This window comes from Sciurus vulgaris, assembly GCF_902686455.1.
Source record: "Sciurus vulgaris genome assembly, chromosome: 11".
Taxonomy (NCBI): domain Eukaryota; kingdom Metazoa; phylum Chordata; class Mammalia; order Rodentia; family Sciuridae; genus Sciurus; species Sciurus vulgaris.
The window spans coordinates 4,415,838-4,429,174 of NC_136472.1; the positions used below are offsets into that span (position 1 = coordinate 4,415,838).

The 13,337-nt window shown below is 60.6% G+C and overlaps 1 protein-coding gene across 1 annotated transcript in view; it reads left to right on the top strand.

Moving 5' to 3' along the window:
- Positions 1 to 330: 330 nt before the first annotated feature.
- SHANK2 (SH3 and multiple ankyrin repeat domains 2) overlaps positions 331 to 13,337 on the top strand; it is a 347,313-nt gene continuing 334,306 nt past the window's right edge. Inside the window, 1 exon segment of the mRNA XM_079104911.1 lies at positions 331 to 550. Within this exon segment, the coding sequence (XP_078961037.1) occupies positions 344 to 550 (207 nt within the window). The 5' untranslated portion in view covers positions 331 to 343.

Genomic DNA, 13,337 nt, shown 5'->3' on the forward strand with positions numbered 1-13,337 from the left:
GTTTCCCTCACGTGGGAAGTTTCACGCTGCCCGTGGCCCCTGGTGCAGCCTTGCCAGCCCGTCCTCGCCAGCTGGCTGGGGCTCCTTCTTGCCGGGTTTTGCAGCCTCAGGCTGGAGCCGGGGTCTGGCCCAGCTGCTGCGCCTCTCCCGGGGGGTGGGGGGCTGAGTTCTTGCCCTGAGGGTCTGTGCGTGGACGCGCTGGCAGCCCTCGCTGTGGTCTCACCTGCAGCCCCGGAGCAGAGCCCGCGCTCCTCCAGGGCCCGTCTCCAGAGCCCCTGGGTCTTCTTTGATCTTCACGTTTCCATTTCTTGTTTTCCTTGTCCCCACCAGAGACCCAGCAGCCATGCCGCGGAGCCCGACGTCCAGCGAGGACGAGATGGCCCAGAGCTTCTCCGACTACTCCATGGGCTCAGAGTCAGACAGCTCCAAAGAAGAGACCGTCTACGACACCATCCGGGCCACGGCGGAGAAGCCGGGCGGGGCGACGATGGCGGACAACCAGGGCAACACGCTGGTGATCCGTGTGGTCATCCAGGACCTGCAGCAGACGGTGAGCCCGTGTCCACCCGCTGTCCACATCTGGGCAGCATCCACGTGGCTTGAAGGGCAAAGGTATCTCTGGTCCACCTGGACCCTCAGGGCCGACGACCACAGGCAAGGTGCTCCCTCTGCCCACCCCAGCTCCTCCCTCCATGTCACACTGTCACCTGTTCCTGCCTCAGTCACTGCGTGGTCCATCCAGCGTTACTATAATGAAGTTCCCAAGGCAGACTACTTTATAAAGAGAAGAGGCTTATTTTGTCTTATGGATCTGAGAGTTCAAGGTCAAGGGCCTCTTCTGGTGACAGCCTCTCTGTGGGCAGAGTCCCCAGGCAACATGGGACACTGCATGGGGGAAACAGGTAGCGTGTGTGTCTGGTCTCTCCCTGAACTCATAAGGCCACTAGGAGTCGATCGCTTCACCCCAGTAGCCTTATCTAGTGCTGATCACCCCACCCGAAGGCCCCAGCTCTGAAGCCATGGTCAGATTAAGTTTCCGCCCTGTCAGTTCCTCGCAGTGAGGATCGACTTTCCACCCAGCAACCCCCAGAGGCAGGCACACCAGATCCAGGCCACGGCAGACGGCCGGTCCCAGTGTGCTGGCCAGAGGCGAGCCTGTATGCACGGGCCGCGGGCAAGTGGCAGTCCTGCAGAGGGATCAGCCATGGTGTTAGCCAGCAGGGTCCCCAGACCCAGGGGAAGGTCTCTGTCCAGGCCCTGCCTCTGCCTGGCTTCTCATGCTTCACATGCGTGGACCCCCACATCCGAGCCTCCAACTCCCTGCTTCCGGGAGATTGGCTCCATCTGAGTCCCCTCTCTTCCTGGCATTGACCTTAGCTTGGCCGTTGTCCACCAGCCCTGGGCCCCACATCCTTCCCTGTGCTGTTGCCCTATGGCCCGTGGGTGGCTGCTTGCCCATGCTGGCCACCCCTGTCATTGGTCCCTGTAGCTGCTTCCTGGTGCCTGTGGCCCTCGGGGGCGGGGGGACGTTGCCTCCCCTGGAGGTGGGTTCCTGGTGCTTGGGCAGGGGTCAGGGGAGCTGGCATGATGGACAGTGTGGATGGGGCAGCGACTCGATTTCCCAAGGTGTCCAGTCGTCAGGCACCCTTCCCTGCTCCCTGGTCCCTCCCTCCTCTGCGTATCTGGTGGGGTCTCCCACGAGGTTGCAGGTGCCCCAGGGCAGAGCCAAGCCCCCCAGGCCCCACCCACCTGCTCCCACCAGAGGGCTGATTGCTGCGAGGCACCCCACAGGGTCAGGGGGGCGCTCCCAGGCCTGCTGTGGGTTCTGCGTCCCACTTACCGGTGTCCAGGTGAGGGTGCCTGGGCGTGCTGACCCTCAGTAGCTGCGGGAGCATCTTCGTGAGCCAAGGGCTGTTCTGGGCATGGGGAGGGAATGCCCGCACGCCGACCAGGTGATAGCTAGGGTGGTGGGGCCATCTGGGATGGTGGCGAGGTGGTGGTCTCTGTGGACGCCAGGGACCCAGGCAGGAGGGCTGGCTGCTGGAGTGTGGTGAACGGGAGCTGGGGCCGTCAGGGTGAGGTCCAAGGTCAGGCTGAGGTCCAAGGTCAGGCTGAGGTCCGAGGTCAGGCTGAACTCTGAGGTTGGGACTGAGATCTGAGGTTGGGTGAGATCTGAGGGCAGGGGTGAGATCTGAGGGCAGGGGTGAGATCTGAGGGCAGGGGTGAGTTCCGAGGTTGGTGCCAGCCTTTGCAGACCATCGGAAGTCCAGATTTCACCCTCACCGTGTCTGATGTGGCTGAGGGTGCAGGCTGGGTGTCCTTACTGGACAGAAAGTGGCCCGTTCCGCTTCATGCTGCTCCCCGGGTGCTGTGTGCTTCTTGCCGATCGGCCCGTGTTGCACTTGTAGAAAGAGATCTGCTCCCAGCACCCACGGAGGAGGACGGATGTCGGGGGATGAACGGCAGGAGCAGGGACGCCCTGGAGGGTTATGCTGGGCCCGGCCCTGAAGCACACGAGGGCTTCCCCTTACAGGGGCACGGTGGCTGTCTGATGTGGCTGAGGGTGCAGGCTGGGTGTCCTTACTGGACAGAAAGTGGCCCGTTCCGCTTCATGCTGCTCCCCGGGTGCTGTGTGCTTCTTCCCGATCGGCCCGTGTTGCACTTGTAGAAAGAGATCTGCTCCCAGCACCCACGGAGGAGGACGGATGTCGGGGGATGAACGGCAGGAGCAGGGACGCCCTGGAGGGTTATGCTGGGCCCGGCCCTGAAGCACACGAGGGCTTCCCCTTACAGGGGCACGGTGGCTGAAGGGGTGTGGTGGACCCTGGACAGTGCCTGGGAGGGGGTTGGTCAGGCCAGGTGTGCGCTGGGGTGGGGACACGTGGAGCAGGGCTGGAGTCCCACTGCCCGAGCCCCGAGTGGCCAGCAGCATTGGGGCAGGCAGTGGGCAGGCAGTGGGCAGGTGACCAGGGAGAGGCGTGTCTTCAGAGGCCACGGGTCCCAGACCTGGCCAGCTACAGTAGCCACCATGTTGGTGAGAATTTGCTGGTTTCTCCAGATCTGGTGGCCGCTGTGCCGCTGTCCGGCCACCTGCAGGGATGGGGTCCCCACCTTCCTCAGGGCTTTCTGTGAACAGGGTCTTTTGCTGCTCAGTGAGAAGCAGCTTCACTACCTGAACCCAGCATGTGTGCTGGGTACAAGTCCTTGGAGTGTCCCCTCTCGCTTGACTGTGGCAGGAACTGTCTCAGGCAGCCTTGGGACTGTGGTGCAGGACACAGTGGATGCACATGCCCGTGTGGGCTCCTACCACTGTCCTCTGGGGGACGCCAGGTGGGGTAGGGGCGTGGGCTGTCGCTGGAGGCCCCCTTGTCTCCCTCTCTGCTTCCTGGAGGGGTCTCTGCGTCCCACGGTCACTGTGGATCTGAGGTGCTAGAGGGGCCTCCATACTAGAGGCTGGTCAGTGGCAGCTGTGGCTGGGTGTAGTCGGATGGCACAGCCGGCCTTGGAGGTGGCGGCCCTGCCCTCTGCCACCACCCTCTGACCTGGAAGGACCTGGATTTCTGCCTGGCCAAGACGGAAGGCCTGTGCTCTGGGGTCAGAGGAGTCATGGGCTCCTCCTCGCCTGTGCACGTCCAGGCTCTGGCATCCAGGGCTGTGCAGGGGCTCTGGTGGCCGAGTCGGAGGGAGAGCCAGACGAGAGCCGCTCCTCCTCCCAGGGGGCTGCTCTTGGGGAGGCGCTCACTGGGCCGGGGCTGCTGTAGAGCCCTCGCTGTCCCGAGAACGAGGTCAGCCAGGTGCCTCTCCTCAGGAAGCTCCGGTGACCTGCTGCCCCAAGCTGACCCTGCAGTGCTGCCAGCCCTGCCTCGCTGGGAGCACTCTGTGGCTTCGGGAGTGTGGTGTGGGGTGCTCTCTCCTCTTCTATGTCCCCTCTTAGGGACACTGATGCAGGTCATTCCTGTACGGTGGCCCCCCCCATCTGTGGTCTCATTTCCTGCAGTCTAATCAACTTTGACCTGAAAATACTATACGGAAAACTCCAAAATAAATGATTTGTAAGTTCTAAGCGACTTGTATTACCGTATATTGCTGTGAGCTTTCTGTTATTACTGGCCGTTGCTGCTTCTCTCTTGCTGTCCCTCATTTATAAATGAACCCTTATCATAATGGGAACACTTGGCACACACAGTTTGGTACTCTGCAGTGCCGGGCCCCCACCCGCTGGGGTCTTGGAGCACATCCCCATGGACAAGGGGATGACTTCAGGCAGAGGGTACAAATGCCAGCCCAGCTGTGGCCGTCACCCTCAGCTCTTGGTGAGCATCTTTCCCAGGGCCCCAGACCACACGCGCATGCTACTAACAAACCCAAACGACGTTTATTTGAACTTAAAGAGAGAAGGAGACAGGGAAGGAAAGGCTGGTCATGTTCTGCCTTAAGACAGACCATGTCCAGGGACATCTGTGAAGAATGAGTGGGACGCGCTAGAGGGCAGGAGCCTGCTCTCGTCCTCTATCTCAGCTCTGCTGTTCCCCTGGGTCACCCGGGGCTGGCTAGCTGAGTGCTGTTAGCAGACAGCAACCTCAGCACCTGACACATGCATATTCTGCTCTCTCCGGTCACTAGGGTTGGCTGGGGAAGAGGCGGGACCTTCTGATCCAGGCAGACATTCAGGGACCCAGGCTCCCTCTCCTGGGCAGCCGGGCCATCCCTAGAGCTCTGGAACCTCCATGGGTCCCCTTTGCAGCTGTTGGGACGATGAAGAAGGGAGGAGCGGAACTGTGGAGGACGTCACGGGCTGTGCCTGGATGCCAAGGAGGCTGGACACGTAGGTCAGCTCTGGACCCAGGAAGGCGGAGCCGGAAGCCTTGGTGTGGAGCAGCTGGCAGTGTGCACACAAGCCCTCCCCTCCCCCGCCTCCCTGCCTGCCAACTCCTGCTGGTGGTCGCCGCCCACCCCGCTTGCCCTGGAGTCGCTGGTCTCCAGCCAGGGCACGCGTCTTCCCTCCCTGCAGCTCCTGCTTTGAGTTGGTGTCTGAACGGGGTGGAGCTTTGCTGAGCGCTGTGTCTGCTCTGGAGGAAGGACTCCTGTGGGCGATGCCGCTCAGTGAGCACCTAGCAGGTTCCTGTTCTCCACGGGGCTCCCGTGCTGCAGGGTACCTCGGGCTCTGTGACGACGCTGTACTGAAGGCGCAGTGTCAGCCCTAAGGCAGACCTCACGGCCACAGCGCTGACTCACGCCTCACTGAGACACACATTCTCCCAGTGGCACGTTCTCCCTGCCTGCCTGTCACAGCCCTCCCAGGCCCGGGCACACCCGGTGCCTCAGCACTGCGCTGGAGGCTCAGTCTCAATGGCAAGGTCCCCACGAAGAACATGGGAGTGTGGACACTGTGCACTGTCCCTGAGGAGGACGCTGGTTAGCTGAGGAGGCCCGAAGGCCGAGCTTCACCTGCTCCCCCTCCTGGGACACCTGACGGGGCCGCTGGACTTTTCTGCATTGCGCTCATCAGTCTGTGATGGCAAAAGCTTGGCAGTGCGGGTCCCTCAGGGGAGGGACATGCAGCCATGAAGACGTGTCCTTGTGCTCCTCTGGGCTGGTCACATCCCTGGTCACATCTGTGCACCTCAGTAACCTCCATTTGCCGTCTTGCATACCCTTGCTTTGGAGGAGCTGATCTCTCTTTTCCGTCCCCGGGACATTTTTCTTGTCTGCATTTCTGAAGACGCGGCTTGATGGCTGGACACGGGTGAGGGTGCTTGTGGCTGCCTGCGTCCCGCAGAGCCGGTCCAGCCTGCCTTTTGAGGAGGTTTCCCTGCGTCTCTGGCTTCTGGGTTACAGCCGGGGCCGCCTCCGTGCAGGGCGGTGACGTCCTCCGCCCCCATCGTCCCTCGCCGACACCGTCTTGGGGGCTCTTGGCTTCTCCTGCTCCTTCCTGTGCTGGGTGTGGCTGCTGGTCCTCCTGTTCTGAAGTTCCTACTCCTCTCTGCCACTTCGTTCCGACTCGCCATCTCTTCCATCGCCCTGCGCTTCTCCTGCCTCATGTCGTTCTTTCAGGTTTCTGTCCGTTCGCAGGTTTCCTGTCCTGTAATTTCCCTAGCCCCGAGGTCTCCGGGAGGCCTCCCTGTCCTTACTGGGCTCGCCTTCCGGCTCCCGGGCTTGTCTGGTCCTGCTGCTGGGCTCTCCCTCACGCGGCCGCCTTCTCCCTACACAGCCCATACTGTCCTGCCGTCTCTCCCTTCTCCTTCCAGTTGAGTGACAGCAGCTGGTCCTTCCGACCTGAGAGCGCATGACCAAGCAAGGCTTCCTGGACTCCCTTTCCAAGTTAGAGGTGTCTGCCCATCTGTCTGCCTGTCTGTCTGCCTGTGTGCCTGCCTGCCTGTCTGCCTGCCTGCCTGTCTGCCTGTCTGCCTGCCTGCCTGTCTGCCTGTCTATCTGTCTGCCTGCCTGCCTGCCTGCCTGTCTGCCTGCCTGCCTGTCTGCCTGCCTGCCTGTCTGCCTGCCTGCCTGTCTGTGTGCCTGCCTGCCTGTCTGCCTGCCTGCCTGCCTACCTGCCTGTCTGTCTGTCTGCCTGCCTGTCTGCCTGTCTATCTGCCTGTGTGCCTGCCTGCCTGTCTGCCTGCCTGTCTGCCTGTGTGCCTGCCTGCCTGCCTGTCTGTCTGCCTGTCTGCCTGTCTGCCTGCCTGTCTGCCTGTGTGCCTGCCTGCCTGCCTGCCTGTCTGCCTGCCTGCCTGCCTGTCTGCCTGTGTGCCTGTCTGTCTGCCTGTGTGCCTGCCTGCCTGTCTGTCTGTGTGCCTGCCTGTCTGCGGAGCTTTTAAGATGGAAGGCCTCTTCCTAGAGGCCGGGCTCTTTCCTCTTCCAGTTGTCTTAAATGCCCTGAAGGTGCAGGTTGCATTCCACTCTCGGGGGGGACCCCACCCTTGCTGCATCCCCCAGCAGGGAGCCCTGGCAGAAGGTCTGCGAGGATACCAGGCCCATGGGGCCCCTGGATGTCCCGGGTCCTCCCAGCCAAGGAGGGCGAGGGATGGCCTGTGAGGGTGGGCGGGCACTTCCTTGCTATGGCCTGCCTTCTGCTGGGGACTGCCTGAGAGGGATATCTCTGGCCTTGCCAGGTGCCCACGTCTCACTCTTGGGGTGCTTTCCTGTTTTGGGTCACTTGGTCTTGACCTTCTTGGCCCCTGGAGGGGGCACTTCTCGGCGTCTGCCTGCAGTGGTGGAGACCCCTGGGCCCTGTGGGTTTGACCGTCCTTGGAAGGCTGCGGGGATTTAGCCATTTGGTCTGAATTGGGTCGCCAAGGAGCTGGGGAAGGGGGCAGCTGCTGGGGAGGGTGCAGATGGCAGTGAGGGTCCTGCCCAGGCGGCCCCACAGCGCCCATGCTGGGCAGCAGGTCCTGTGGGCGGGTGCCACGTGCTGGGCCCAGCGCTCTGCCGCTGTGCTAGGGGCGCACGCACAGCCACCTGGACATGGGCTGTGGGGCACACACCACATCAAGGTCTGCGCGGCAGTGTTCGGTACGGTCCTTCGGCAGCCTTGAGGTCGCTGGTGTCCCTGAGCATCTTCGTTGAGCACAGAGAGGAAGCCAGTGTTGGGGTGTTCCAGTGGATGCAGCACCGGGGGCAGGCGGTAGCTGCTTCAGCGCATACGTACCGCTGGGTGAAGGGACAGCGCACCCCTCCCGCTCCCTTTCAGTCACGAGGGAGGTTCACCAGGCACCTGAGTTTGCAGAAGGCAGGATGATCATCAGACCCCATAGCCAGTGAGAGGCAGAGCCTCTGGGACACTAGGCCTGGGGCTGGAAACCTGCTGGAAGAAAGGCCTAGAAGCTTGCATTTGACACACCCGCCCACTGCCTGGTGGTACTGTGCCTGCAGCTGGTGTCCCTCGTGGCAGCGCTGCATGGGGGGCCCTCTGGGTGGAGACCAGTTCCTCCCCCATCATTCATCCTGTGCTTTGGGGCAAGGCACTGAAGGTTGAGTGGCGAGGTCAGTCGGGTGGTGACAGACCCCACTCTGGAAGCGAGCGGGTGCGGGCTGGATGTCTAGCCCTGGACAAGTCCAGCTCCAAAGGTCCAGAATCTATAATGCTGCAAAATCCTAAGATCCAGAATCTGAAATGCTGCAAAGTCTGAGCCCTGGCATGATGCCACACAGAGAAGACTCCACACCACAAAGCTTCGTTTCATGCATGGAATTATGAGAGATTGTGTGAGACCACCTCAGGTGGAGTCCGTAAGAGACGTGTAAACAGTAAGTAGCTCCAGACTCGGCTTCATCCCGAGGGACTGTGTTATGCACCTGCAGATATCCCAAACCCTGAAACACCCGGAATTGGAAACACCTCTGCTCCCACGCATTTTGGGAGAGGGGTGCTCAATCCCATGGTGGGCACAGGGTGAGCCTGTTGCTGCCCTCAGAGGCAGCCCATCATCTCACCGCTGGGTGAGATGCTCCATCGCAGCCAGGACGAGGCTCTGGGGCTGGAAGGGTCTCAGAGCTCGCTGGAGCGTGGGCAGCGGCAGCCACAGCACCACCACCCAAAAAGCTGGAGTCGCCTTCCAGGCCTGCGTGGACCCTTCCTGGAGGGCGACCCCCACCAAGGCACAGGTAGGGCTTATTTTTCTGGCAGGTCTTGTCTGCCTGCACCAGGGGTCCTGGGCACTGTCGAGAGTGGCTGCTGGTGACACCTGCTCTTGGGCCTGGAAGTACAAGGGCGCTTTGTGGAGGGAGGGCCTCCGAGGGTCAGTCTCCACTCAGGGGCATAATCGCTTCTGGAATTTTCTGAAGACCACTTCTCTTCACTTTGTTCAAGACAAACAAAGCCCCTGGAGGCTGAGACCAGAAATCCCACGGGCGTGAGTTCTCAGCAACAAAGCGGACATTGTTCCCGCATGCAGTCCCTTGTGGGCTGAGTCCTCTGTCTAGCTGGGGACACGGAACAGTTTCTGGACTCCTGCCCAGAGGAGCCGAGTGGAGCTGCCAGCGGGTTTGTCCCTGGGACCCAGTGCTGGCCGGCTGGGCGATAGAGCCTGGAGGAGCTGCCGGGCTGTCCCTGCACTGCCCTGGCGTGGACCCCCACCGGATGTGGTCCAGACCCACGTGGTGTGGCAGGTGGCCTCAGGCACAGGACGTGTACATTTCTGGGTCATTCCAGATACATGGTGCACTGGTGCTGCCAAGGCACTTGGCCTTCACAGAGAAGTGGCAGGTGCCCAAATCAATGCCCATCGAGTGTGCTCTTCCGGAGGACAGTGAGTGCAGCAGTGGACCCGGGCTGGGGCACTGGCGTTGGCAGTGCGTTGGCACCCCTGGGTCCTCGAGGGCTTCCAGCTCCAGCAGCCTCCCTCCTGCCAGCCGGATATCCATCCCACCACCATGGGCGTGCGGCGCAGGGGCCAGGACCGGCTGCCATCCTGGGAAGTGAGATCTCCCCTTGGTGTTCCAGAGTGCTTCAGCATTCAATAAACGCACGTCAGGCTGATGTTGCATTTAGCAAACAGCCTTCCGGTGGCTCTCTAGTCAGGACTCGTTGCCGTCTGGCCTCCTGCTCCCTCTCCTCCCGCCCCCATTCCTTGCCCAGAGCGGCAGCCCGGGGTTCGCCACACCTGGGGCACTCTCCTCTCCCGCCCACTGTCCCTGCTTGTCCCACCTGCCCCGACTGGGAGACACCCCTAGGCCATCACGTGCTTCTGAGTGGAGCGCGCCACGTGTTGACTCCAAGGCGGCCTCGACCTTGTGCTTGTCATAGAGGCTCAACCGGGGCTCCCAGAGCAGGGCGGTCCCCGCACCTCCTCGGTCTCTTTGTCCACTCTTGCTGTTTTTGTCTCGGGCACATAATCATTCTGCCGCTTTTCACACTCAGTTCCTGTGCTTTTGAGCATTAGGAGGACCCCCATCTTGGCAGTTTTGGGCCCATGTCCCCACCCAGTAGCCGAGAATCAGGGCTCGACGGCTGACCCCTCAGAGGAGGGCGGAGCAGGAAGGTGGCTAACCAATGGTCTGTGGTCTCGAAAGCTGTACGTGAACACTGCCCGGTTGGGACCTGATTTGGGATCTTGGCCCCTTGGGAGTAGAACTAAAGATTTTGGGAGGGGGACGGGGTTCATGAAGTCCATGCTTCTGGAAAATGGGCAGCATGGGCGACCGTGGAGGCCTGTCCTGAGCAGGGGTCCCATGCAGGAGTTTGATCCTGGGTTGCCAAGGAAGCGGGTAACTCAGTGCTGGGCGGGCGAGAGCAGGAGGGCTCCCGCCCAGCAGGGAGCTCGTGCCCTGGGCCAGGTTCCTGCTGCGGGCCCTGCTCCCCACCCCCCCGATCCTGCCATCTTCTGCCAGTATCCCACTGTGCTGCCCAGGGATGACCTCCTGGATCGTCCTGCAGGCAGGAGGCCCTGGGGCCCAGCTCTGCTCCCAACCCAGGACCTCTGTGGCCGCCCGCTCTCTGCAGGGTGCCTCTCAGGGGAGGGCCACACTCCGTTCCTCTGGAATCTTCTCCGTGGGCAGCAGAGCCTGAGCTGGAGTTGTGCGGCACTGCCTGGGCCTCCCCCGCCTGACCTGCTCTCAGCCAGCGGTCACCCCAAAACACACACGTAAAGCACACACAGATGTAGATTTGCCAAGCCGTGCCACCTCACGCCCAGGCCTGGAGCCCTTCCGTCTGTCCCTGAGGAAGAGTCCCTCACGCCTGTGTCCAGGGGTCACAGCCTGACAGCTGTGGATCTGCTTCCTGTCCCGGTCACATGGCGACACCTATCCTAGCTCCTTCCCTCCGTGGTTGAGCAGGAGCTCATCGTCCAGCTGACCCTGTGTTTTTCCCACTAATGGCCAGTTGTGTCCCCAGGAGCTTTGAGGACCTCCTCTGACCCAGCTGCAGCAGCAGAGTACGGCCCCTGCGCTTGGCCTCTGCGGCGCCCTCCCCAGCCCCCCAGGTCTCCTTCCTCCTGCCGTCAGTGGCTCGTGTGCCGTGGGAGCCTGCGTCACCCCCCGTCCCCTCCTCTTGCTCCTCGGCCTCCACAAGGGCTTCAGCCCAACCCTCATTCCGTCTCCGACTCACATGGCGCTGGTGGGCCACCCGAGCGCCTCGGCCACGTGCTTGGGGAGCTGTCCATGGTGCGTCCTGTGTGGGAGTATGTGGTCCCCCAGCCCGCAGTCTCTGCAGCCTTGGTGGCACCCTTGCTGTGCACTGCTCCCCCTTTGGGGCTTCACAGTGGGTGCTGGGGGACCGCGTGGTCAGCGTCCCTCTCTGTGTGATTGTTCGTCCTTGCACGGGGACACCTGCAGGACAGTAAACGCCACCCTCCCTCTGTGGGGTGCCCCGTGGCATGATGGCCTGGCTCGGTGGAACCTTCTGTTAGGTTCAGAGCTCGTAACTCCTTGGATGTGTGGGGGGTGGTCTTAGCTTCTCTGTGAGGATGTTGGGAGGAGCGGGGGCAGGTAGGGGGCAAGAAGCAGGGGAATGGCGACCGGGACTGGGTGGCAGAAGAGGTGGAGGCTGTGGGCAGATTCCTGACGGTGAGGTGGGCAAGGTGAGCCACACGGGGGTGCAGGCTCCTTGTCCATAACTTGTATCGGTGAGTTTTGAGCTTGTTGCCTGTGTCTTTGCAGTTTCTCAGCATAAGACCAAAAAGAAGTTTTCTTTAAAAAAAAAAAAAAAAGCAGTGTAATTCCCGTAGCGGACAGTCACCCTTGGGAAGTACATAGTTCAACGGCTTTAGTAAATTCACAAATAAGTGGGCCATCACCCCTGTCACTCTTAGAGTGGCTTCTCCCCCACCCCCACCGTGGGAAGCCAGCACCATGAGTGGCCAGTCTCCATTCCCTGCCGGCCCCAATCCTTGGGTCTGCCTGCAGCTTTTCCCGTCTGGCTCCACGTAGTGAGTTGTTCTTGTGCGGACGGAGACTTGGAGTCACGCTCCCTAGATTAACATCTCCCTGTTGCACACAAACCTGTCCTCTCACATCTGTGCCGGAGGCCAACATGTCCCTTGACTGCTTAAATGCTGTCACAAAGCAGCCTCCCTTGTCATCCAGTGGCCGGGTCAGCGCAGAGATGTAAAACACTGTTTCAGAACACGTCTGTCCTGTGCATCTGCTCCGCACTGACTTCGGATCACCTGCCCCGCAGGGGACCCCTTTTGCTCACTTGTCAGCCATTGGGACATTCAAGTGGGACTAAAGACTTAATCAGAAGGACTTGTACTTGACCTTGTTTGAGCAAATTTCCTGCCCTAAAGAAAGTCCTCCAGCAGGACTCAGCTGAAGTGGTGACAGGGATGCTGGTCTGCATTCAGAGACGGAGTCCATGGGCCATGGCCCTGACTGACACCCATCCAACAGGGCAGCCCTCAGAGGGCTCAGGAAAGCCTTGGCTCTTCCCAGTCCACTCTGTTTTTAATACGTGTAAGATGAAAAATACAGGAACATCAAGATCATAAACACCGGTGTACCTATCACACAATTGACCATTGTGAACATTTTGTATTCGTGATGACGAGAGGAAACATGGATAAGGTCGAAGCTTCCTCGTCCCCATTCCCAGTCCCTTCCCCTCGGAGGCGAACACCATCGGGACTGCAGTGAATGCCTCTCATCTCTTCATATGTGCGGTTGTCACCACATAGCCTTGCGTTAGCGCACACTGGTATACCGAGCAGAGCTTGTGGGACTTGCCTTTTTCACTTGGCATTGTATTTTGAGATTGAGCTTTATTGATAGTAGTCACCTATCAGTCAGCCGTCATATATCTACCCACCTACTCATGCATCCTCCTCCTATCCCTCCACCTCCTCATCCATCCATCCACCTGTCCACCCATCTATCCACCCACCCACCCATTTATCTTCCCTACCTGTGCACCCATCCATCCACCCACCTATACGCCCATCTCTCCACCCATCCACTCACCCGTCAACCTATCCACCCATCCATCCATTCATCCATGCATCCACTTATCCATCTACCATTCATCTATTCATCCACCCTCCAACCCTCCACCTATCTATCCGTCCATTCACCTATCCAACCATTCATTCACCCACACATCTAGCCATCTGTTTGTCCATCCATCCATTCATCCATCCATCTATCCCTCTATTCATCTTCACTGGTCCATCCTTCCCCCTGTCCACCTGCTTGGGCCTCTGCCCTTTGCATTACAGAAACATGTGGTCAGGCTCTTTGGTCTCTATGAGGAGTGGCCCTGCCACATCCCTTGTAGGACACACTTGGATCTCCCTTGGGAGGAGGAAAGTCATGGAGACTACTTTTCTTTATGGTTCATTAATTGGCTACTCAAGCCAGCGAGCCCCCGGTCCCGACCGCCCCCTGGCCTCCTCTGACACTGCCGT